The sequence below is a fragment of the Chrysochloris asiatica genome, unplaced genomic scaffold (assembly GCF_000296735.1).
Source record: "Chrysochloris asiatica unplaced genomic scaffold, ChrAsi1.0 scaffold00310, whole genome shotgun sequence".
Classification (NCBI taxonomy): Eukaryota; Metazoa; Chordata; class Mammalia; order Afrosoricida; family Chrysochloridae; genus Chrysochloris; species Chrysochloris asiatica.
This window is the reverse complement of record NW_006408828.1, coordinates 849,629-871,199: the sequence shown is the minus strand read 5'-3', so window position 1 is coordinate 871,199 and position 21,571 is coordinate 849,629. Positions and strand designations below refer to the sequence as shown.

General features: G+C 46.8%; 1 protein-coding gene across 1 annotated transcript in view; it reads right to left on the bottom strand.

The window, feature by feature from the left end:
* The window catches only part of CD6 (CD6 molecule), a 56,437-nt gene that overhangs the window by 5,186 nt on the left and 29,680 nt on the right, over window positions 1–21,571 (bottom strand). The window contains 5 exon segments of the mRNA XM_006875042.1: window positions 944–1,000; window positions 2,687–2,989; window positions 4,518–4,829; window positions 5,379–5,729; window positions 6,627–6,716. Of these exon segments, the coding sequence (XP_006875104.1) occupies window positions 944–1,000; window positions 2,687–2,989; window positions 4,518–4,829; window positions 5,379–5,729; window positions 6,627–6,716 (1,113 nt within the window).

Here is a 21,571-nt window from a genome sequence, read left to right as displayed (position 1 = left end):
CCTTGTCTAGTGAGAGGTCGACAAGAAGACCCAGTCCAAGATGGCAATGGCTACTGTTACAGAGAGGAGTGGGGTGGTGAGCAGAAAGCTCCACAGAGGATGATGCAGACTTGAAGCCACCCTCACAGGGAAGAGACCCTCAGGAGGGTGAGATCCTGTTTCTGTGCCTGGGACTCACATTGCAGCCCCTGCTCGGCTGTTTCTCCCTGCCCCTCCCATACCTGGCCCACCTCTGCTTAAAAGACCCAGAACACAGGATGGTTGGAGGTTGAAGTAGGGCCCTAGGGGCCCTCATCCACTCATTGAAGGTAGTGACAGCATTGTCAGGGAGGGCAGGAGCTGACTGCCTGAGGAGGAATGGGGTGAAGGGGGGACAATGTCTGACTTCACTTTCCCCTCCCCATTTCCATCTGTGCCTGACAGCGGCTGGGCTGTGAAGGGGAGACTATTGGAATGAGGGCCCAGAAGGCTAGGCTGACAGCGGGACTGATGGGCAGGACTGTGGGTCCCTGGGTCCATGGAGATGGGGTATCGCTTTGCTCCTGTGAAGCCTCATGGCCCCTGCCCCGACCTCAGGAAGAAAGTGTGAGTGGGCATCGGGCTGCTGGGAGGAGAAAAGGATTCCGAAACAACAGTTATGAAGACTGGCCTAGCGCCTAGCACTGGCTCGTACTCTCAGCCGCTGTCACCTGCTGGCTCAGGATCATCCCTAGCTCCAGATGGTATCAGACTAGCTACAGGAGCTCACAGGAGCATGGGGACGGGGACGCAGACTTCTGACCACAAAAATCGGGTCTCTGTGAGCTGTGGGTCTGATGTGAAGGGTGGAGGTGGGGAGGAGAACAAGCCCCCCACCCCAAGACAAGTCAGCAGCAGGCCCCTCCTGGGGTAAACACACACACACACACACACACTGAGAGGTTTCATAGCCAGCAACACTCACCTACAGTGACCGGCTGAAGACTAGTGGGGACTTCAGCAGAGGACAGGTCGTGGGAACCTGTCAGAAAGTACGGCTCATTAACACAACACTTAGTTACTGAGCACCTACTGTGTGCCAAGCCTAGAGCTTAAAGACAGGTGTCCCGCAACTAGGGACAAGTACCCATTTGGGGCAGGACATAGCTAAAGAAGCCCCTGCCCTCCCCCGCAATAAACACTGGGAAGATTCTTGGCTTAAACTAAAGGGGTTCATCCACATTTGTCTATCAGTTTGTGGTACTGTGGTAGCTTGCATGTTGTTAGGATGCTGGAAGCTACACCACTGGTGTTTCAAATACCAGCAGGGTCACCCATGGTGGACAGACTCCAGCAAAGCTTCCAGACCAAGAACAGACTAGGAAGAAGGAATTAGCCCCTGGAAATCTGATGAATAGCAGTAAAACATTGTCAGATACAGTGCCTCAGGTAGGAAGGTACCCAAAATACATACAACTGGGGGGATGCTGCCTTCTCAAAGTAGATGGTGATAAGCCACTGAGTCGGTTCTAACTCATAGTGATCCTGTACAGGGTTTCTGAGGCTATAAATCTTTGTGGGAGCAAGCAGAAGGCCTCATCTTTCTTCCATAGAGTGACTGATAGATTCAAACCACTGACCTCATGGTTAATAGTCCAGCTCATAATTCACTATGTTACTAGGGCTCCGGTCTCAAAATAGAGTTGGATCCAATGATGTAGATGGAATAAAGGTTTCAGGACCTTCATTTGCTGATGGGCCATGACTCAAAATGAGAAGAAAGAGCTGCAAACATTTATTAATAAACAAAATAACAATTGTGAGGGCAGTGCAGGACTGGGCAGTCTTTTGTTCTCTTGCATACTACTGCTGTGGCTGTATGCCATTGAGTTGGTGTTTGTAATGTTTATAGTTCAGTTTCATATGCTTGCCAGCTTGAGGATGGTAAGTTGGTTCTACTGCCTAAGCCAATTCTAGTTAACAGGAACCACTGCTTGATATATTGTTTTTGTCTGCTGTCGAATGGTGACCATGGTGACCCCATGCAAAACAGAGAAAAATGCTGCCCCATGATTGGCTGTGGGTCAGATTGTTGTACTCAGTAGATTTTCATTGGCTGCTTTTCAGAAGTGGATCAAGCAGGCTTTCTTCCTAGACGACCCTAGTCTGGAAATTCCTCTGAGAGCTGTTCAGCATCAGAGCAACACTCAAGTCTCCACTGACAGATGCGTGGTGGCTGCACGCGAGGGGCATGAGTTGGGATTTGAACCTAGGTCTCCAGAATAGAAAGTGAGCATTCTGCCATGGAGCTCTGGTAGCATAGTGGTTACGAATCGGGCTGCTAACCTCAAGGGTCGGCAGTTCAAAACTACCAGTGGTTCTGCAGGAGAAAGATGAGGCTTTTCTGCTCCCATAAAGATTTACAGCCTCGGAAACCCTGTACAGGGTCACTATGAGTCAGAACCGACTCAACGGTACTTAACAACAACAACACATTCTGCCATGGAACCAGCCCTTTCCTAGAAGACAACGCCTTAACAAATATTGGATTCTTGATTCTGGGGCTGAGTGAAGGATTTGTAAGGGAGAGTAATGCCTGCCTGGGCATGGTAAGGGCAATGGTGTTATTAATGCCAGTCTTTGCTGCTCCTCGTCCAAGCCCTGGTCCTCAGGCTGATCAGAGGAATTCCTGATCTAGGGAGGGGGGTGGGGTAGTAGAGGGCCATACCTGAGCAGATAACCTTGGCTGCCCACGACTGGCGGCAGAGATTGGAGTTGTTGAACCTCCAGGAACAGTCAGAGAGGGTGGACTCTGCCCCGGTGCATGAGTAGTACATCCTGCCCGCCAGCGAGTGGGGCAGTCCCTTGATCACTCTGTTCATGGTCCCACAGCCCAAGGTCCGGCAGAGCACCTCGGCCTCCTGTGAGTACCACTCACTGTCACACACAGTACTCCAGACTCCACGGAAATAGACTTCCACCTGGCCCTGACAGGGGTCAGTGCCCCCGGTCAGGCGCCAGGACTGGTGCTCTGTGGGGAGAGAGGGGGGCGGGGAGGAGACTGTGTCAGGATAATCTGGATTGAAACCAGTCCTCCAGTTCAGCCCCCCACAGCCCTGGTACAGCACTGTAGGATAAGACTGGACTGGTAACCTCAAGATTGGCAGTTCAAACCCACCAGCTGCTCTTGGAAGGCCTATACAAGGAACCAACTCGACAGCACTTAACAACAATAGCCAAGCGGTTTCCAGCTCCGGTGCTCCTCCCTCTTGGATCCACATTTCATCTTCCCTGTCCATACTGACCCTGTTGAGTTGTGTGGTGTTGAGTTGGTTGTGACTCAGATGACCCTACCTGACAGAGCAGGACTGTCCAGGGGGATATTGAAGACTGGCATCTTTACTGGAACAACTGCTAGGTCTTTCCTCCTCCCAAAGGGTCACTGGTGGGTTTGAACACCACCTTTCAGTCGCAGCCAAGAGCTTAACCACTGTGCTACCAGGGTTCCTTCTCCATACCCTATCCTTGCTACTCAAAGTGTAGACCAAGGACCAGCAGCATTAGTAGGCCCTGGTCTCTTGTTAAATATGCAGTATCCTGAGCCCTGCCCCAGACCTACCGAATCAGAACCTGTGTCTTCACAAGAGCCCCAGGGATTTCCATGCACACTGAGGACAAGCATGAGACTGGGCAGAGGCTTGTGGTCTCTCATATGCACGGGGTCTCTCTGGTGATGTCTCTGAACCACATGATCAACCCCGCTCTCTGTTCAAACCCACCAGCTGCTCCTTGGAAACCCTACACAGGGTCGCTATGAATTGGAACCGACTTGACAGCACTTTCACAACAAAAACAACTCCCATGAGCCCTGGTAGTACAGTAGGATAAGCATTGGGCGGCTAATCACAAAGTCAGTGGTTCAAACCCACTAGCTGCCTTGGGGAGAATGATGAGGCTGTCTGCGGCTGCAAGATTTATAGTCTAGGAAATCCTATAGAGTAGTGCTACCCTGTTCTGTAGGCTCACTATGAGATGGACTCTTCTCATGGCCATGGGTTTGGCACAGGGTCCCCTAAATGATTTTTGCCTAGTTTTCCTCTCCCCTAAGGAGCTCTGGTAGCGTAGTGTTTATGAATCAGGCTGCTAATCTCAGGGTCAGCAGTTCGAAACTACCAGCTGTTCCATGGGGGGAAAGATAGGGCTTTCTGCTCCTGTAGAGATTTACAGCCTCAGAAACCCTGTACAGGGTGGCTATGAGTTGGTTCCGACTCCACAACACATAACAACAACAAGGTGGAGTCCTGGTGTGGCACTGTGAGTTAATTCGACAGACTGCAAAGCTGTTTGAACTGCAAGGTCGGTGGTTCAAGCTCACCAGTCACTCCTTGGAAACCTTACAGAGGGTCGCTATGGGTCGGTTTCGACTCCATGGCACTTAACAACAACAACAACTCCTCTCCGCTCCTAATGGAGCCTCTCTAGGGCTATGTCCACATCCCAGCACAAATCACGGGCTTGGCCACCCAGAGCACTGAGGTCCAGGCATGGCACCCACTAACCTGAGCACACCACGCCCGCGTCTTCTTTGTGGCCGCAGTAGCCGGTTCCTGGTTGCCCCGGGCAGTCCCACAGGTAAGTTTCTGCTCCTGAACAGTTCACCTGGTCCCTGTGGATCGGCCCTTGGCCATGGACGAAATGCAAGCCAGGAAGAGCCTGGACCGCCCAACCGCAGCCCATTTGCCGGCACACCACGTGGGCGTCCTCGAGGTCCCAGGTGTCGTCACACACGGAGCCCCACTCTTGGCGCTCCAACATTTCCACGCGTCCTGCGCACCTGCCACCGCCGTCCACCAGCCGCACGGCGCGGTTCTCTGGGGGTGGGGTGGGGGTGCGCCCAGGAGAGGTGTTTTGTTAATGGTGGGAGGAAGAAGAGGGGAGGGACAGGGTGGAGGAGAGGGGTGATTGGAACTGGGCAGGTCGTGCTAGGGGCTGTAGACTAAGATAGGCAGTACTGGGGGCCCTGTTGGGTCTGGGGACAGGGAAGCTAAGGAGCCCCTGGAAACCTGGTATCTTTTTGTGTATGTGGGGGAAGGAGTGGTGATGGAGGTGGGTAGGGAGGGGAACAGGAGTTGGAGACCCAGTTATGATTAGAGACCCAAGATGTCAGACTGGGAACAGTGGGTTCATCTGGATATCTAGTTGGGGTTGAGGGGGTGGACAGCATCTAAGCACTGGGTCTAAGGAAATGGGAGATCCAATGCTGAGGGCCTCCTGGTGTGGAAACCAGAGGTGTTGGCGCTGGTGGCAGAGGACTGGAGGTTGGACAGTGAGGTGAGACTCCAGTGGTCAGGACTGGGGACAGGAGTGAGGAGAAGTGGCTGAAGCCCTGGGGGGTCGAGGCAGATACCACCAGCTCATACCTTCACAGATGACCTGGGCCGCTTTCCCATCGCTGCTGCAGGCGTGGTCCAGCACCTCACAAAGCGGCCACTCAGTGCCCCAGCACCAGATGGCGGGCGCGATCGCCCGTGTGTCGTTCTGAGCCCAGCTGGAGTTGCCCGCGGTGGGCCAGGGGGGCGGCTGCCGGGGAGGCCGGTTGGACAGGGAGGTCCCTTGCGCCCCACCGCAGCCCAGCGCGCGGCACACGGCTTCGGCGGCTCGGCCATCCCATGTCGCCCCGCACACGGGCTCCCAGGCTGCCCGGAGCAGCACCTCCACTGTTCCGCTGCAGCGGCTGCTCCCGTTCACCAGGCGCACGCCTAGCCTCTGTCCTACAAAGCCAAATGTCTGCTGAAGCCTCGGAGAGCCAGGCTCCTCTACCAACCTGCCCCACGATGGTGAACCATGCCCTACAAGGCTCTGGACCTCAGCATTCACGTGGGAAAATGACGTGGCTGGGTCATCTCAGAGCGCTCTTTGAGGATGTCTCTCTGGTTCTCCTTAGTCAAGAGAAGGTGGGGCTCTGAGGTGACCCTAAAGGTCCTGCCTCCAGGGGAACCCTTACGTGCAAGTAGAACAGAATTCTAATTTGGGGTCCTGGCATAATAACATGGGTAGGTACCACGCTTCCCCTGAGGGTACTGCATAGAGTTTGCCAAGGTGACTCAGGGCCCTGGAGGATGTCCCTGAAAGATGCTGGGGTTGGGGACTGTTTCAACTGATGGCTGGCCCCCATTCCTCAGAGTCCTGTCTCTGGGAACTGCCTGCCCACTTTTGCCCAGGGTTGCACCCCCAACAGCTTTGCCCTGAGTTAATCCTTTACAGAAGCACTCGACGGCACGGTCAGTTGGAGCTGCAAGTTCAAACTCAACAGCAGCTCTTCAAAAACCGTATACAGGGTGGCTCAGAACGGACTCAAAGGCACTTAACAACAACAGACTTAATACTGAATACTTCATAATAGGGTAAACAAAGGGCCCAAATGTTTATGTCTTTTATCAGCAGCCTTTCAAAGGAAGACAATTCTACGGTCTCAAAGGAGATCTAATGGTGGAAGTTCAGGCATTGCATCAGGACGTAGAAGAGTTATATGGTATCAGGGAACCTCCCTGGTACCCAGAATGTCTGTGTCCTTTTCCCGCCACCCTGAATGACCACCTACTCCATCTTGAAAAGCTACCTGTGGGCACCCACACACACACACACACACACAAAGATTGCCTCCTTACCTGGCTCCGAGGTTGGGCTCTCTGCCCTGCTGGTGTTGAGCTGGCCAGGTGGGGTTGGGAAGGAATGACCTGAAATGAACCAGCAACAGCCTAATGGATGAGTGAGCTCAAGCGTGGGCAGGTACAGAGCTGCCAAGATGACAGGGGCACCTTCTGAAGTCTACCATGGTTGTAAGGGGCCTTTGGAAAGACGCGGTCCTGGACCTTAGATGTATTTGCCTCATCAGAGTAAGAGAAATCCCCCAACTGTGGATGTGCCATATCTTCCACTTCTACCAATTGCTGGCTCATCCTCAGAGACCAGAGTAGATCAGTGAGGGATACTGTGAGCTTTGGGGTCAGACCCTCTTCCTGGCTGGCTGACCATTGCCAGGTTACTTAACCTCTCTGTGCCCAAGTCCCCATTTGTTAGGGATAACACTTAAAGAAGCATTGTAAGGCTAAAATAAGAAAATATCTGTAAGATATCTGACATATAGAATAGAAACAAAAAATGGTAGTTATTATTTGGAAAAAACAATTTTGTTTAGAGAATTGGAGAATTTCACATCAGACTTTAGAATAATTGGCGCATCCTGGGTTGGAAACCATTAAATGCAAAATGCTTTCAGACACTGAAAAAGTATCATTTGCTGAGTGCTTATTATATGCCAAATCTTTGCAGTTGCTATTCCATTTGCCTTCTGCACACAAGAAGGTAGATATTAGTGGTGGTGGTGTGGAGTCAGTTCTGACTCATAGCGACCCTGTGTAGGGTTTCTAAGATTTTTAATCTTTAAGGAAGCAGAAAGCTCATCTTTCTCCCACAGAATGGCTGGTAGTTGTAGTGAGCAGTCTAATTTGTAACCCACTATGGAGTCCTGGTGTGGCACTGTGGGTTACTGCGCTGGACTGCCAGGTATGTTTGAACCACAAACTCACCAGCTGCTCCTATACAGGGTCACTATGACTAAGGAGCTCTGGTAGCGTAGTGGTTACGAATCGGGCTGTGAACCGTAAGGTCAGCAGTTCGAAACCACCAGCTGTTCTGTGGGAAAAAGATGAGGCTTTCTGCTCCCGTAAAGATTTACAGCCTCAGAAACCCCGTACAGGGTCGCTATGGGTTGGAAACGACTCGACAGCACATAACAACAACAAACAAGAACCACTAGGAGTCCTGGTATGGCGCTGCAGGATAATGTGCTGGACCACAAGGTCAGTTTGAATCGCAAGGTTGGTAGTTCAAACCCACCAGCCATTCCTCAGAAACCCTATATAGGGTCACTATGAATAGAAACCAATTTGACAGCACTTAACAAGAATAACTTGCTCACAGATATTAGTAGTCCCATTTTACAGACTAGGAAACAGGCCCTAAGATTAGAAAATGATTGTCCACATTAGATAACGTCCATTTGTCCTCCCAGAGGTACTCTGCCTTGCTAGGCTAACCTGTTTGTACAAACTCACTGTCTTTCCCGGCCTTTTGACTTCTGTTGGGTTCAGTCAATAGGGAGCTCCAGCAGAGCTAGGAGGGAGGAAGGCGAGTGAAGTCAAGATGAGTTCCACAAGCAGACTGTGTCCCTCGTGTGAAGGTGTGTCCCTCTCAAGGTGGCCCACTTGTTCATGACTGTCTCCTTCCAGGATCCTGGTCCTTGTCTCCTTGGGCCTAGGGTAGCAATAGCTCAGCTGTTCCCAGACCCTGTTTACTGCATGGTCCTTTGTCCCTTCATAAGTGAGTCCTCTCCAAACCCTCATATTTTGAGTGTGACACCTGTTTCCTGCTAGGACTCTAACTATGCATCATCTGAGGCCACCCTGTTAGCAGGTGGCTGAGCCAGGATTTGAACCACTCTGGGCCAGGGTGCTCTGGTTTGTAGATACCCAAAGGGAAGACTGTAACCAGGACCACGGTACTTACAAACCAGCCCCTGGGCCTCTCTTGCAGTCAGACCAGCACCGCTGAAATCTAAGCAGGAGGACACTGCCCTTCTGGGCCCAGGCAGTTCCTCAGAGCTGGTGGGGCTCCTCCAGTACCTCTTTCTCTGTCATAGTGAGGTTTGGAGTCCCTGGGTGGCATGAAGATTAATGCATTTGGCTGCTAACAGAAAGTTTGGCTGTTCCAATCCCCCCAGAAACACCTTGGAAGAAAGCTTTAGCAGGTTACACTGAAAAGCCAATGGTTGGTTGAGCTCTGTATGGGCACAGTTCTACTCTGACACACCTGGGGTTGCCGGGGTCGCAGTCAGCTGATGGTGTTGTTTTGACTGTGATGTTAGCAGTCACGTCTTTCAGATACAACTGCTACAAGATGGAACAGGATGTTGACCCAGCTGGATTTTGCATGAATGACAAACAAACCTCTTTTGTATTATTGTTATTGTTAAGTGCCATTGAGTCGGTTCCAACTCATAGCAACCCTGTATAGGGTAGCCAAGGAGCGATTGGTGAGCTTGAACTGCCAACCCTGTGGTTCAAACCGACTTTGCAGTCCAGTGTGTTAACCCACAGTGCCACACCAGGACTCTTTTGTGGTAGGCATGAAGATCTTGGGGGCCTGGCCTGATATCATGGCTGCCACACATTCTCATTGCCTCATCTGAGAAGACTCTCGGGTCGCATCCAAATGACTCATATTTGAGTGCACACACCCACATGTGTGCACACACGTGTGCTTGCACATACCTGCATGTGTCTGCAGATAGAGCCTTCCTACAAGCACCTGGCTGGGCCACTCCATCATCCAGACAGGAAGTTGTCAGCCATTAATGGACCCTCCTCATTAACTCTCTGGTTGGCTGCCCAGCCAGACCCCTGAGGGGAAATGACTCAGAACTCAGAGCACACACTTCACTGCTAATGTAATATTCAGAGAAGGGATTCAGACACCCACAAGTTAGGATTTCAGAATCCTGGTTGCCACGGCAACCATCCCAGGGCTCCCCAAGTAGTGCCTGGAGTAAAGACAAGGTTGTTAGCTGCTGTGTGTGATTGTGTGTGTTATTGTGTGCAACCGTGTGTGTGTGTGTCCATGTGTGAGTGTGTGACCATGCGAGAGTGCACATGTGTGCGGCTGTGTGTAACACGTGTGTGTGTTGAGACATGTGCATGGCTACATGTGGATGTGATTTGTGTGGCTTTGACTATAATTGTGTAAGACAGTGCATGCCTGCGTGTGAGGTGATTATGATTAGGTGTAACTACGTGTAAATACGGAAGACCAGTGATGAATTGGTGCATTTGAATTGTTATGTTGGAAAAGAATATTAATGGTACCATGGACTATCAGAAGAACAAACAGATCTGTGCTGGAAAAAATACAGCCAGAATGCTTCTTAGAAGCCAGGATGACAAGATTTTGTCTCTTAGACTTCGGACATATTACCAGAAAGAACCAGTTTCCTGGAGAAAGACATGGAGGGTCAGAAAACAGACTCCCAAGGAGACGGACTGACACAGTACAGCGACATGGGTTCAAGTTCATCAATGCACAGAACAGACAGTGTTTCATTCTGTTGTGCAGATGACTCGATGACACTTAACAACCACATGTGAGTGTATGTATGACTGCATTTGAGTGTGGTTGTGTGTGTGACTTACGTGGGTGTGACTGTATGTATGATTGTGTGTGTCTGTGTGACCACGTAGACATGTGGTGGATTCTTTCTGAGCTAGGAAAGCAGCATAAAGGCAGACATGCTTCCTACTAGACTAGAACACCTGGGCAGGCCAGACCCAGGGCTAGCTCAGCGCTGTGCTCCCAGGGTACCCAACATAGACTAGGTTCATTAACTGAGTGAATTAAAGAGCAAACAGGAACCGCCAGTTCCCAGGACAACTATCACTAAGGTGTTTTATTGATGTCAGATATACTCCAGGTTTTGTTCTGTCTTCCACAGGCATTTCCTCTAGAAACTACAGAAGGTCACTAAGAGTTGGAACTAACTGGACGGCAGTAATCCAAGAAGGAACCCTAATTTTTATGTTCTCTCGCTTCTGGGCTGCAGGGGCAAAAGTAGAACTACCTCCCACCTTCCTTCCGCCTAAGCCCAGTGCGAGATCTGTGTTGTGTCTCCCAGACATCATTACCACCTCAACCCAACCAGGGTGCTTCCACCTCTCGTTACACTGGCTTACTTGTTTGGGGTACAATAAATGAATTTCAAAAGGAAGTTTGACACTTGCCCTATACTTATGGATGTTGTTGTTGTTGTTAAGTACCATGGAGTCGGTTCCGATTCATAGTGACCCTGCACAGGGTTTCCGAGGCTGCAAATCTTTACGGGAGCAGAATGTCTCATTTTTCTCCCGTGGAACAGCTGGTAGTTTCGAACTGCCGACCTTCAGGTTAGCAGCCTGATTCATAACCACTGCGCTACCAGAGCTTCTACTTATGGATGTAGTAGTTCAAAATACCAACCAAGAGGGAAGGAATCTTCACATCAAAGATCATACATATCCCCTCTGTACACAGGGGAAATATGAAGGCATGAAGTGTCTAGCTTACAAAGTATTCAAGTGAGAATTTAGTTTCAGAGTGTGCAGGGGAAGGTAGAATCTCCATTTTCAACTTATCTAGATGGGTCTGGTGAAAGGAGATGGGGATAAGATCCTTATGATTCAATAGTGAGTAATTGTTATGACTAATTGCGATTGTCACAACTGTAAAGGTAGAAGATTTGTAACATAAAGGGGAGTAGTTAATCTTATATTCCAGGAACAGAGGATCCTAGGGCCATCAAGGGAGAAGAGTATGAGCAGAATGTGGGACCTTATCCAGAGAAGCAGCGACACCAAAGATGGAGGCAGAGATGATGACATGGAGAGAGGGAGCTGCTGAGGACTCTGGACTCATGGAAAGAGACAGGCTGTGTGCTGGTGGCCAGGAGGCAGGCTTGTAGAATGTGCTCCTGGGTTTTTAAATGATTATACATTCCTGAGTGTTTCTGTGTACATCAAAAAACAAAAACAAAAAAATCCCCAGAGGGAATAGAAGTAACTACTGTTGAATGATGATGCATGGAGGTGATTGTAATCATGGCAATGATACAAAATATGACAGGATGAGTGTAAAGCTGATGTTCTCCCATGTAAACTATCACTCAATGCACAATGTAAGCTTTAAAAAAACAAAAAGGAAGCTTTACCCTGGATGTGCATATGCTTCACAGCATTAAGATGCCCAAACACAAGGGCACTCACTGTAGAATTTTTTTAAACAGCCAAATATTGTAAATAGAATTTCCAATGCCTCTCTGTCAGGGACCAGCTGAATGGGAGAGCATTCAGCTACAGCATGGCTCTAATGTGGTCTTTCTTGAGAATGGAGTTAATCTCCCACACTAGCTGGAGGAATTCCCATGCCATGTTAAATTAGAAAAGCAAGATATAGACAAGAGTATAGAATAAAACAACCCTTCTAAGAATTTTTGACTCGTTACGTGACTATTGATATATATGAGTATGGAAGAGCACACACCAGACTATTAAAAGTGGGTGGGCTTGAGAGCAATTGTGGAAGGCAGAGTAAAGCTGGCTTCATGGGTTTGTGAGCTGCATTGTAACACACAGTCCCAGGCTTTAAAACGTCACACACTTGCTCTGCCGTCTTGAAGTTCTCCGTAACTGTTGAGCAAGAGTCTGCCATTTTTAAAATCTTAGCAATTGTTGAAAAAATGCTACCATTTTGAAACACTTAGCAATTGCTGGACAAAGGGCCCTATCTTTTTATTTTTCACTGTCATTGTTGCTAGGTACCATCGAGGTGACCCTATGTATTTTGCAGGGGGACTCACAAAACATGCAGCCGATCCTGAAGCAAGGTGATGACACGTGAAGAAGAGAGAATGAGAGTTGAAGCAAGAATCAAAGAAAAAGATAAAAGGCCATACTTAGAAAAACCACATGTATTAGGTACACATTAGGTACACATGTCCCCCACTGGTCTGTCCATCTGTTGTCTTGTGGTGACTTGCATGTTGCCTTGATGCTGAGCATTATACCATGTCAGTAAGACCACCAAGTTCCAGGGGAACGTTCAGACTTTAACAGACTGGGAAGAAGAACTTGGTAGTCTAAAAAATTAGCCTTTGAAAACATTATAAATATTGTCTCTATATAGTTTTTGGAGCTCTGCCCCTCAGGTTGGAAAGCACTTAAAATGTGACTGGGGAAGAGCTGCTTCTTCAAAGTTGACTTGACCTTGACGATGCTGCGGATGGAGTAAAGTTTTCAGCACTTCTATTTGCTGATGTGGCTTGACTCCAAAGGAGAAGAAGTGGCTGAAAACATCCATTAATTACCAGATTGTGGAATGTATGCAGTATGGCTCAAGGAAAACGGGAAGTTGTCAAAATTGAAATGAAGTACTGGGAGAGAGGTATTCTAGGCATGAGTGAGCTGAAATGGACTGGTACTGGCCATTTTGAATCAGGAAATCATATTATCTAGTATGCCAGGAATGACAAATTGAAGAGGAGTGGCGACACATTCATTGTCAAATAGAACACTTCAAGATCTATCCTAACAAGCTTGTCAGTGATAAGGTACTATCCCTACCCCTTACAAGGAAGACCAGTTAATACAATGAGTATTCAAATTTCGTACAAATCACTAATGACAATGATGAAGAAATTAAATACTTTTCCCAACTTTTATAGTCTAAAATTGGCCAAGCATGTATTCAAGGTGCATTAATAATTACTGCTGATTAGAATGTGTAAGTTGTTAATGAAGAAGCATCAGCAATTGGAAAATATGGTCTTAATGGTTGAAATGATACTAGAGATCTCAGGATAGAGTTTTTCAAGACCAATAACTTAACCATTGCAAATGCATTTTCCAACAACATAAACAGTGACTGTACACACAAACTTCACTAGATGGAATACGTCAGCATCAACTTGACTACATCTGTAGAAGGAAACTATGGAGAAGCACCATCTCATCAGTCAGAACAAGACCAGAGATCGACTGCATAACAGATCATCAATTTCTGATATGCAATTTCAGGCTGAAGCTGAAGAAAATTAAAACAAGTCCAAGTGTGACATTGAGTATATCTCACTTGAACTTAGAGACCATCTCAAGAACAGATTTGACACACTGAACATTAATGACTGAAGACCAGATGAATTGTAGGGTGATATCAAGGACATTCTACAGGAAGAAAACAAAGTTCATTTAAAAGACAGGAAGAGAAGAAAAGACCAAAATGGAAGTCAGAAGAGACTTTGAAACTAGCTCTTGAAGGTAGAGTAGCTAAAACAAAAGGAAGAAATGATGAAGTAAAAGAGCTGAACGACACATTTTAGAGGGTGGCTTGAAAAGACAAAGTAAAACCTGGAGTTAGGAAACCAAAGGGGAAGAAAATGTTCAGCATTTCTCAAACTGAAAAAACTGAAGAAAAAAAAATTAAGCCTCAAGTTTCGATATTAAACAATTTTATGGGCAAAAACTTAAAGACACAGGAAGCATCAAAGGAAGATGAAAGGAATACACAGAATCATATACTAAAAAGAATTGGCCAATAATCAACCATTTCAGGAGGTTGTTGTGAGGTGCCATAGAGTGGGTTCCAATTAACAGTGATCCTATGCACAACAGAACAAACACTACCCCATCCTGCTCCATCCTCACCATTGCTGTCACATTTCAGCCCATTGCTGCTGCTCGTCCATTTCCTTGGTTCACTGACTCTGCTTTATCAAGCATGATGTCCTTCTTCAGGGATTGGTCCCTTCAATCATGGCTAAAGTATGAGAGACAATGTTTTATCATCCTGGCTTCTAAGGAGCATTCTAGCTGTACTTCTTCCAACACAGATTTGTTTGTTCTTCAGCCAGTCCATGATACTTTTTAAGATTCTCCAAAACTATAATTCAAATGCATCAATTCTTCGGCAGTCTTCCTTATTCACTGCTCAACTTTCACATGCACATGAGGTTATTGGAAATACTGTGGTATGGGTCAGGCGCACCTTAGTCCTCAAATGGTATCTTTGCTCTTGAACACTTTAAAGACGTCTTGTGCCATGGATTTGCCTAAAGCAATATATCGTGTGATTTCTTGACTACTGCTTCCACTAGTGATGATTGTGGATCCAAGCAAAATGAAGTCTTTGAAAACTTCACCTTTCCTCTGTTTATCACAATGTTATTTCTTGGTCCAGTTGTGAGGATATTTTGTTTTTTTTCATTGAGGTACAATCCATAATGAAGGCTCTAGTCTTTGATCTGTATCAGTAAGTATTTTAAGTTCTCTTCACTTCCAGCAAGGGAAATTGTATCATCTGCATATTACAGGTTAATAAGTCTTCCTCCAATTCTGATCCCATGTTCTTCAGGTAATCCAGCTTCTCGGATTTATTTGCTCAGCATAGGGATTGAATAAATATGATGAAAGGATACAACCCTGGCACACACCTTTCCTGATTTTAAACCATTCAGTAGTCCCTTGTTCTGATCTAACAACTCTTAGTCTATGTACAGATTCCTCATGAGCACAACGAAATACTTTAGAGTACCCATTCTTCACAGTGTTACACATAGTTTATCATGGTCTACACAGTTCAAAGCCTTTGCTCTCAAAAGTCTTCCTCTTTCTTTGCTGACCCTCCACCTTACCAAACAGGTATGCTTCAAGTTCTCTTTTACTTCTAGCAAGCAAGGTTCTATCATCTGTCTATCATCATTAACAGGTTGTTAACGAGTCTTCCTCCAATCCTGAGGCCACATTCTTCTTCAGATGGTCCAGTTTCTCACATTATTTGCTCAGCGTGCAGATTAATAAGTGTGGTAAAAGGAAACAACCCTAAGGTATTGCCCAGATTTTAAACCACTCAGTAGCTCCTTGTTCTGATCAAATGACAGTCTCAGACTCTTGGTCTATGCACAGGCTGTATTCCACATGAACACAATTAAAGTGTTCTCGAATTCTCATTTTTCACAATGTTTTCCATAGTTTGCTGTGATCTACACAGTTGGATGCCTTTTCACAGTCAATAAAACACAGGTAAACATCTTTCTGATATTTCCTATTTTCAACCAAGACATCATCATCTGATCTGACATCATCAGTGATACCCCTTATTCCACAATCTCTTCAGAACCCAGCCTGAGTTGTTGGCCATTCCCTGTCAATGTGCTGCTGCAACTGTTACCGAATCATCTTCCGAATAATTGAATTTGCATGTGATATTAACAACATGGTTATATAATATTCACATTTCATTGGATCACTTTTCTTTGGAATAGGCACATACATGGATCTCTTCCTGTTGGTTAACCACGTAGCTGTCTTCCAAATTTCTTGGCATAGATGAGTGAGCATTCCCAGCGTTGCATCCACGTTTTGAAATATTTTGATTGGTATGCAGTCGATTCCTGGAGTCTTGCTTCTTACCAATGCCATCTGTACAGCTTAGGACTTCTTTCAATACTAACAGAATACAACGTGAAACCTTTCAACAGACTAATGCAGCACTGGAAGGGCTCACTCATCTACATTAAGAAATTTGGAAGACAGCTACCTGGCCAACTGATTAGAAGAGGTCCACATTTGTTCCTAATTCCAAAGAGAGATGACCCACTGGAATGTGGAAGTCATCAAACAGTATCATTAATATCACATGCAAGTCAAATTTTGCTGACGATCATTCACATTCAGTGAGATGGATCGATGCAGTGGTTCTAACAATGGACTCAAATGAAGCCACAATTGCGAGGATGGCCCAGAATCAGGCAATGCTTCCTTTTGTAATATAAAGGGAGGAACTGGCCACACAGCACCTAACAACAACAACAAGGTTCACATTTAGACATGCAAATATTAGAAAATAAATGAGAATGAAGCTTTCTGCATTGTTTGCTTAAAATCGAAGGCAATTGTCAACTTGAATATACTAAAAGTAAAGCCATGTCAGAAATGTTAAAAAGACACATCATCATGAAATTGAGACTGTCTCCTCAAAAGGATCAGAAGGAATGACAGAGAATTGAAAGCAAAATAATTAAGTAAATTTCTTGCCATGGGATTCAGTGTTCATTTATCACCTGAAATTATACTGTGTGCCTGAAAATCATCTAAACTGCTGTCCCACATTCTGGAAGGTCTAACCCAAGATGAAGGAGGAAGAGAGGGGAGACGGTTCTGCATCGAGGAGGAAGGTGCAATGGGAGGAGGAAGAAATGGGACATAGACCCCCCAGCTTAGGAAGCAGACAGGTTCCTCAGGCCACTCCCTTGAAAACAACAAGGGCGGATCCAGAGGAGACAGTGTGAGGACCCTGGAAATGGAGGCACTGATTCGTCTTCACGGTGCAGTGAATTGCTTCATGTGGGTCTTCCACCTAGAGCTTTTCAAACACCCACCAAACAACTTGTTTGCCCTGCTGGGCCTGGGTAAGAGAGGACAGGAGGAGGCACTGACTGGATGATATGATTCGTTTGTGAGTAGTTAGCAGAGTTCATTGTGATTGTAAAAATTTGTAACTCTGACATGGGTATAAAATGAGCTCCTTCAGAAGCAGGGATGGGGGATCTCATTACCATCAAAGAATGACCAGACAAATTGCCAAGTCCTTTGGACCCCTGCACATCAACCCAGGGACAGAAAGCTGTGACACCAAGGAGGGGCAGAGGAGCAGCAGAACCAAGAACCAGAGCACCAGACAGAGCCGAGGATTTCTCAGCCCACAGAGCAAGTCAAGATGAGCGACTTTGGACCCGTGGCTTGTTTGCAGACTGGCTTGCTTCCAGACGCTTAATTGGGAGACTAAGTTTCCTAACCCTCAGAGCTAGAGCCTAGCATCTTCAGGCTGAGGCTTAGGGTAGAATGGTGTGCCCTGTGGGCATTTATCAGTAATCCTAAAAGAGCTTTGGAACATTGGCTGAGAAGAGGCTGTCCTGACTGGAACAACTGTGCCCTGAGCATTTCGGATCCTGCATTGTAACCTGCTAACTCCTCTAGTAAATCCCGTAACTGTGAGTGCGGTGTCAGCTCTGTGTGGCCGCGGTAATGAATTATGGGCCTTGCTGAGTAGAACGCTGTGAAAGGGACAGTTGGTAACGTTTTGTGAAGTCTCCCTGCTAGGCTGTCACTCAGCCAGTCTGAGTCTTAGTCTCTGTTTCATGAACTGGGGTTAACCACGCTTTTCTCAGAAGCTTTGTTGTGAACAGGGGTTTGTAAATGGTTGGGCCCATGCAGATGTGGTTATCATTACTAGCTAGGCAACTATCTCATTGAGTTGCTGCAAAACCTGGAGTCCAGAGGGACATGCGCCCCCTAGTCCAGTGCTCTCTGCACTGCAGGCCACTGCTGGGCATGGACTGACACCAGATCCCAAGGACCACAGTGTCCCCAAGACTTGGGAGGGTCCCGCAGGCCTGGGGACAAGCATGGCTCTTGTTGGTGCGGACTGATCTTTCGTGGTGTGGGCAAGGATGATGAAATACAAACCCTGGCTCGTCTGCCTCCAAGGCCTTGGTTTTTGGGCCCAGGCATTCAGAGAGGGCAGTACTGGCTAAGGGAGTAGTCCAGAAACACCGAGAAACACCCACTCATCCCAATGGGGGGCAGCTGGAAGGGCAATCCCATTTTGTAGATGATGCCTCAGTGCTCTGTTTTCAACCTCATAGAGATACAAGGTGTAGGGCATCCCAGGTCCAAAATGCAGGAAGCTAACAGTAAGGTGGTAGGAGAAAGATGAGGCTTTCTGCTCTTGCAAAGATTTAAAAAGCCTCAGAAACCCTATGATGGTTGTTGTGTGCTGTGAAGTCAGTTCCGACTCATAGAGACCCTGCATAGGGTTTCTGAGGCTGTACATCTTTATGGGGGCAGAAAGCCTCATTTTTCTTCTATGGAGTAGCTGGTAGTTTCAAAATGCTGACCTGGAAGTTAGCAGCCCAACTCATAATCACTACACTACCAGGCCTCCTTTCTAAAACCTATACAGGGTCGCTATGAGTCGGAACTGACTTGATGGCACTTAACCACCACCACCACAATGGAAAGGTGGGGTCCCTGGATGATACAGTTACCATGCTAACAGCTAGTTGTTAGCTAGAAGGTTGGAGGTTTGAGTCCACCCAGAAGCACCTTGAAAGAAAGTCCTGGTGATCTGTCTACTGAAAACACAGCCACTGAAAACACCGCAGAGCGCAGACCAGACAAACACGGGGTCTCCATGAGTCAACATCAGTAATGGACTGCTGAGAAAGGAGTTGTGCTGTTTCCCGTTGCTTGAAGAAGAAACAGGAGACCCCAAGTCTCCCTAAGCCCCCCACCCCCCAACCAGGCCTGCTGACACACGAGTGATGACAGCTGCAGTTCATTTTCCACACCAGGACCCTTTGCGATGCTCTCTGTGAATTAACCCATTTAATTCTCACAGCAAGCCCACAAGGTGGGGGAAACAGGTCCAGAGAGGTTTAGCTATCTGCCCAAGACCACACAGCTGGAAAAATGACAGGGCTTGGTGTTTGCGTTTTCCTTCCCAGGGATTGTGTTTGTTTTCACACCTAGGAAGGAGGAGTCTTGGTGGCACAGTTGCTAAAGTGCTCGACTGCTCCCCAAAGAGTCAGGTGGTTTGAATTCATGAGGAGTCCTGAAGAGTAAAGACTTAGCAAGTTGCTTCTGTAAAAACTAACAGTTTTGGAAACCCTACAGAGCAGGTCTACCCTGTCCTCTAGGGTAACAGAACTCACTGCAATGGCCTTAGCTTTTGGTTCTGCCTCAGTGCCATCGAGTCGACTGTGACTCAGCACGACCCTGTATAGGATGTCTGAGGCTGTATGGACTTGTGATGTGATATGATATGATATGATCAGCAGTGCGAATCACAAGGTTGGCAGTTCAAATTCACCAGCCACGTCTCGAAAACCCTATACAGGGTTGTTATGAGTCAATGAGTCAAAACCGACTCGACAGCACTTAACAACAACATCTTTACAGGAGCAGAAAACCTCATCTTTCCCCCTCAGAGTGGCTGGTGGGATTGAGCTGCTGACCAGGCAGTTAGCAGTCCAGTGCTTATTCTACCTAGGAAGGACTTAAAGTGACAATTGTGTGGGTGGCCCAGGACTGGGCAGTGTTTCATTCTGTTGTACTCAGGGTCACTGTAAGTTGAAACTGACTTGAGGGCATCTAACAACATTAGGAAGGACTTGAGACACAAAGAAAACTCAATGCATTGTGCAAGCAGAGGAAGGGGGGTGTTAAAGACCCAAAGGACTGTGGTCACTAGGGCGTGAGAAAGTAGGCCCTTTTGACTTTATTTCTGTCACCACATCACACAACAAAGACGGCTCACCTGCGTGCCATCCTCCGTGCACGTTCAGATTTAAAGCCCTTTCTCCTACCACCAAATTCATTCCAAAGTAAAAGAACAGCAACAATTCATCATATCAGCTGCCAGACGGCATTAAGACACCATCTACACCATAACAAGGGATTTTGAGAGGGTATGCAATTTCTGGGACCTTTTCACTTTCTTCCTTGCTTTTCTCCCAAGGTGCCTCTGGGTAGACTCAAACCAGTCACTTTTGGATTAGAAGACTAATGCTTGACCATTTGTGTCGCCCCAGGACTTCAAAACCAGGGGTCATCCAATCGGATCCAACTCATGATGACCCATGCTCTGTCAGGCGTTTGTTTTATTTTATTTATGAATTCAACTTCTACAGGTGTCTAACCAATTAACAGCAACTAAACGAATCAGCTGTGCATTCTTTACTCTTAATCATTATGACTTTCCCATCACCATAAACCAAAACCAGTAATCTATAAATAAGAAACCCATTTTTGTCCCCTCCCTCTCGCCTCTGGTAACCACTGACAAACTTTGTTCTTTTGACTTTGGCCTGTCTTGTCTTTTTAGGTGAGGGTATATAATATTTGTCCTTTTATGATGGACTTATTTCACTCAACATAATGTTCATAAGGTTTTAAATGGCTGGTTTGGGAACAGTAGCTTGTCAAGCCTGTCTTTCTAGGTCCCCCTGGGTGGACATGAACCTTCAACTTTTCAGTTAGCATCACCTGGTGGTGATGGTTATGTATTATGAGTTGGTTCTGACCCATAATGATCCTGTATAGGGTTTCTGAGGCTGTAAATCTTTATGGGAGCAGAAAGCCTCAATTTTCTTCTACGGAAAGGCTGGTAGTTTCAAAATGCTGACCTTGAAGTTAACAGTCCAACTCGTAACCATTACCCTGTCAGAGGTCTTCATAAATATTTGATTTTGTATGCCATAGAGTTGGTTCCAACTCTCAGGGCCCTTCTATGTATGGGGTTTCTAAGAGTGGCTGGTGGGATTGAACTGCCGACCTTCAGGACTTGGTAAACTGTCATTCTTGTTATAATCTGCCAATTCTCAAGATACCATAGTATAACTGACAGATGAGGTTCCTTAGTTAGGAGCAACCTTAGTAAAATCACTTCCTATGCCTGGCTTGCCTCTCTTACCTCAGATAATAAAAACCTCACAGGATTGAAGCAAGAGCTCAAGAAAGCCTGACATGCAGTAAGTACCCAAGAAGTTCTTGTTGCATTAATGAACACAAATGGATATCTGTGATAGATGTGTGTGTGCTCATATCGAATGGAGGTAGAAAAAAATAATTACAGAACAAAATATACAAGATGATTAAGTCCTTATAACTATAGAGCTTGGAGACATGTCCAGTGCTATCTTGGAAAGTTGAAGATGTTTATACCTTAACCCCAAATTTACCCCCTCTGTGTTTATATCCTAGAGAAAGCTTCTCTGTGATACCCACACACAGACATGCATAAAAAGATCCACTGTGGTACTGTCTGCATTAGAAGAAAATTGGAAGTAATCTAACAGACCACCAGCAGGAAATACTTCATGGTACTCTGTTATATTTATTGTTGTTGTTGTTGTTGTTATGTGCCGTGGAGTCGGTTCCGACTCATAGCGACCCTACACAGGGTTTCCGAGGCT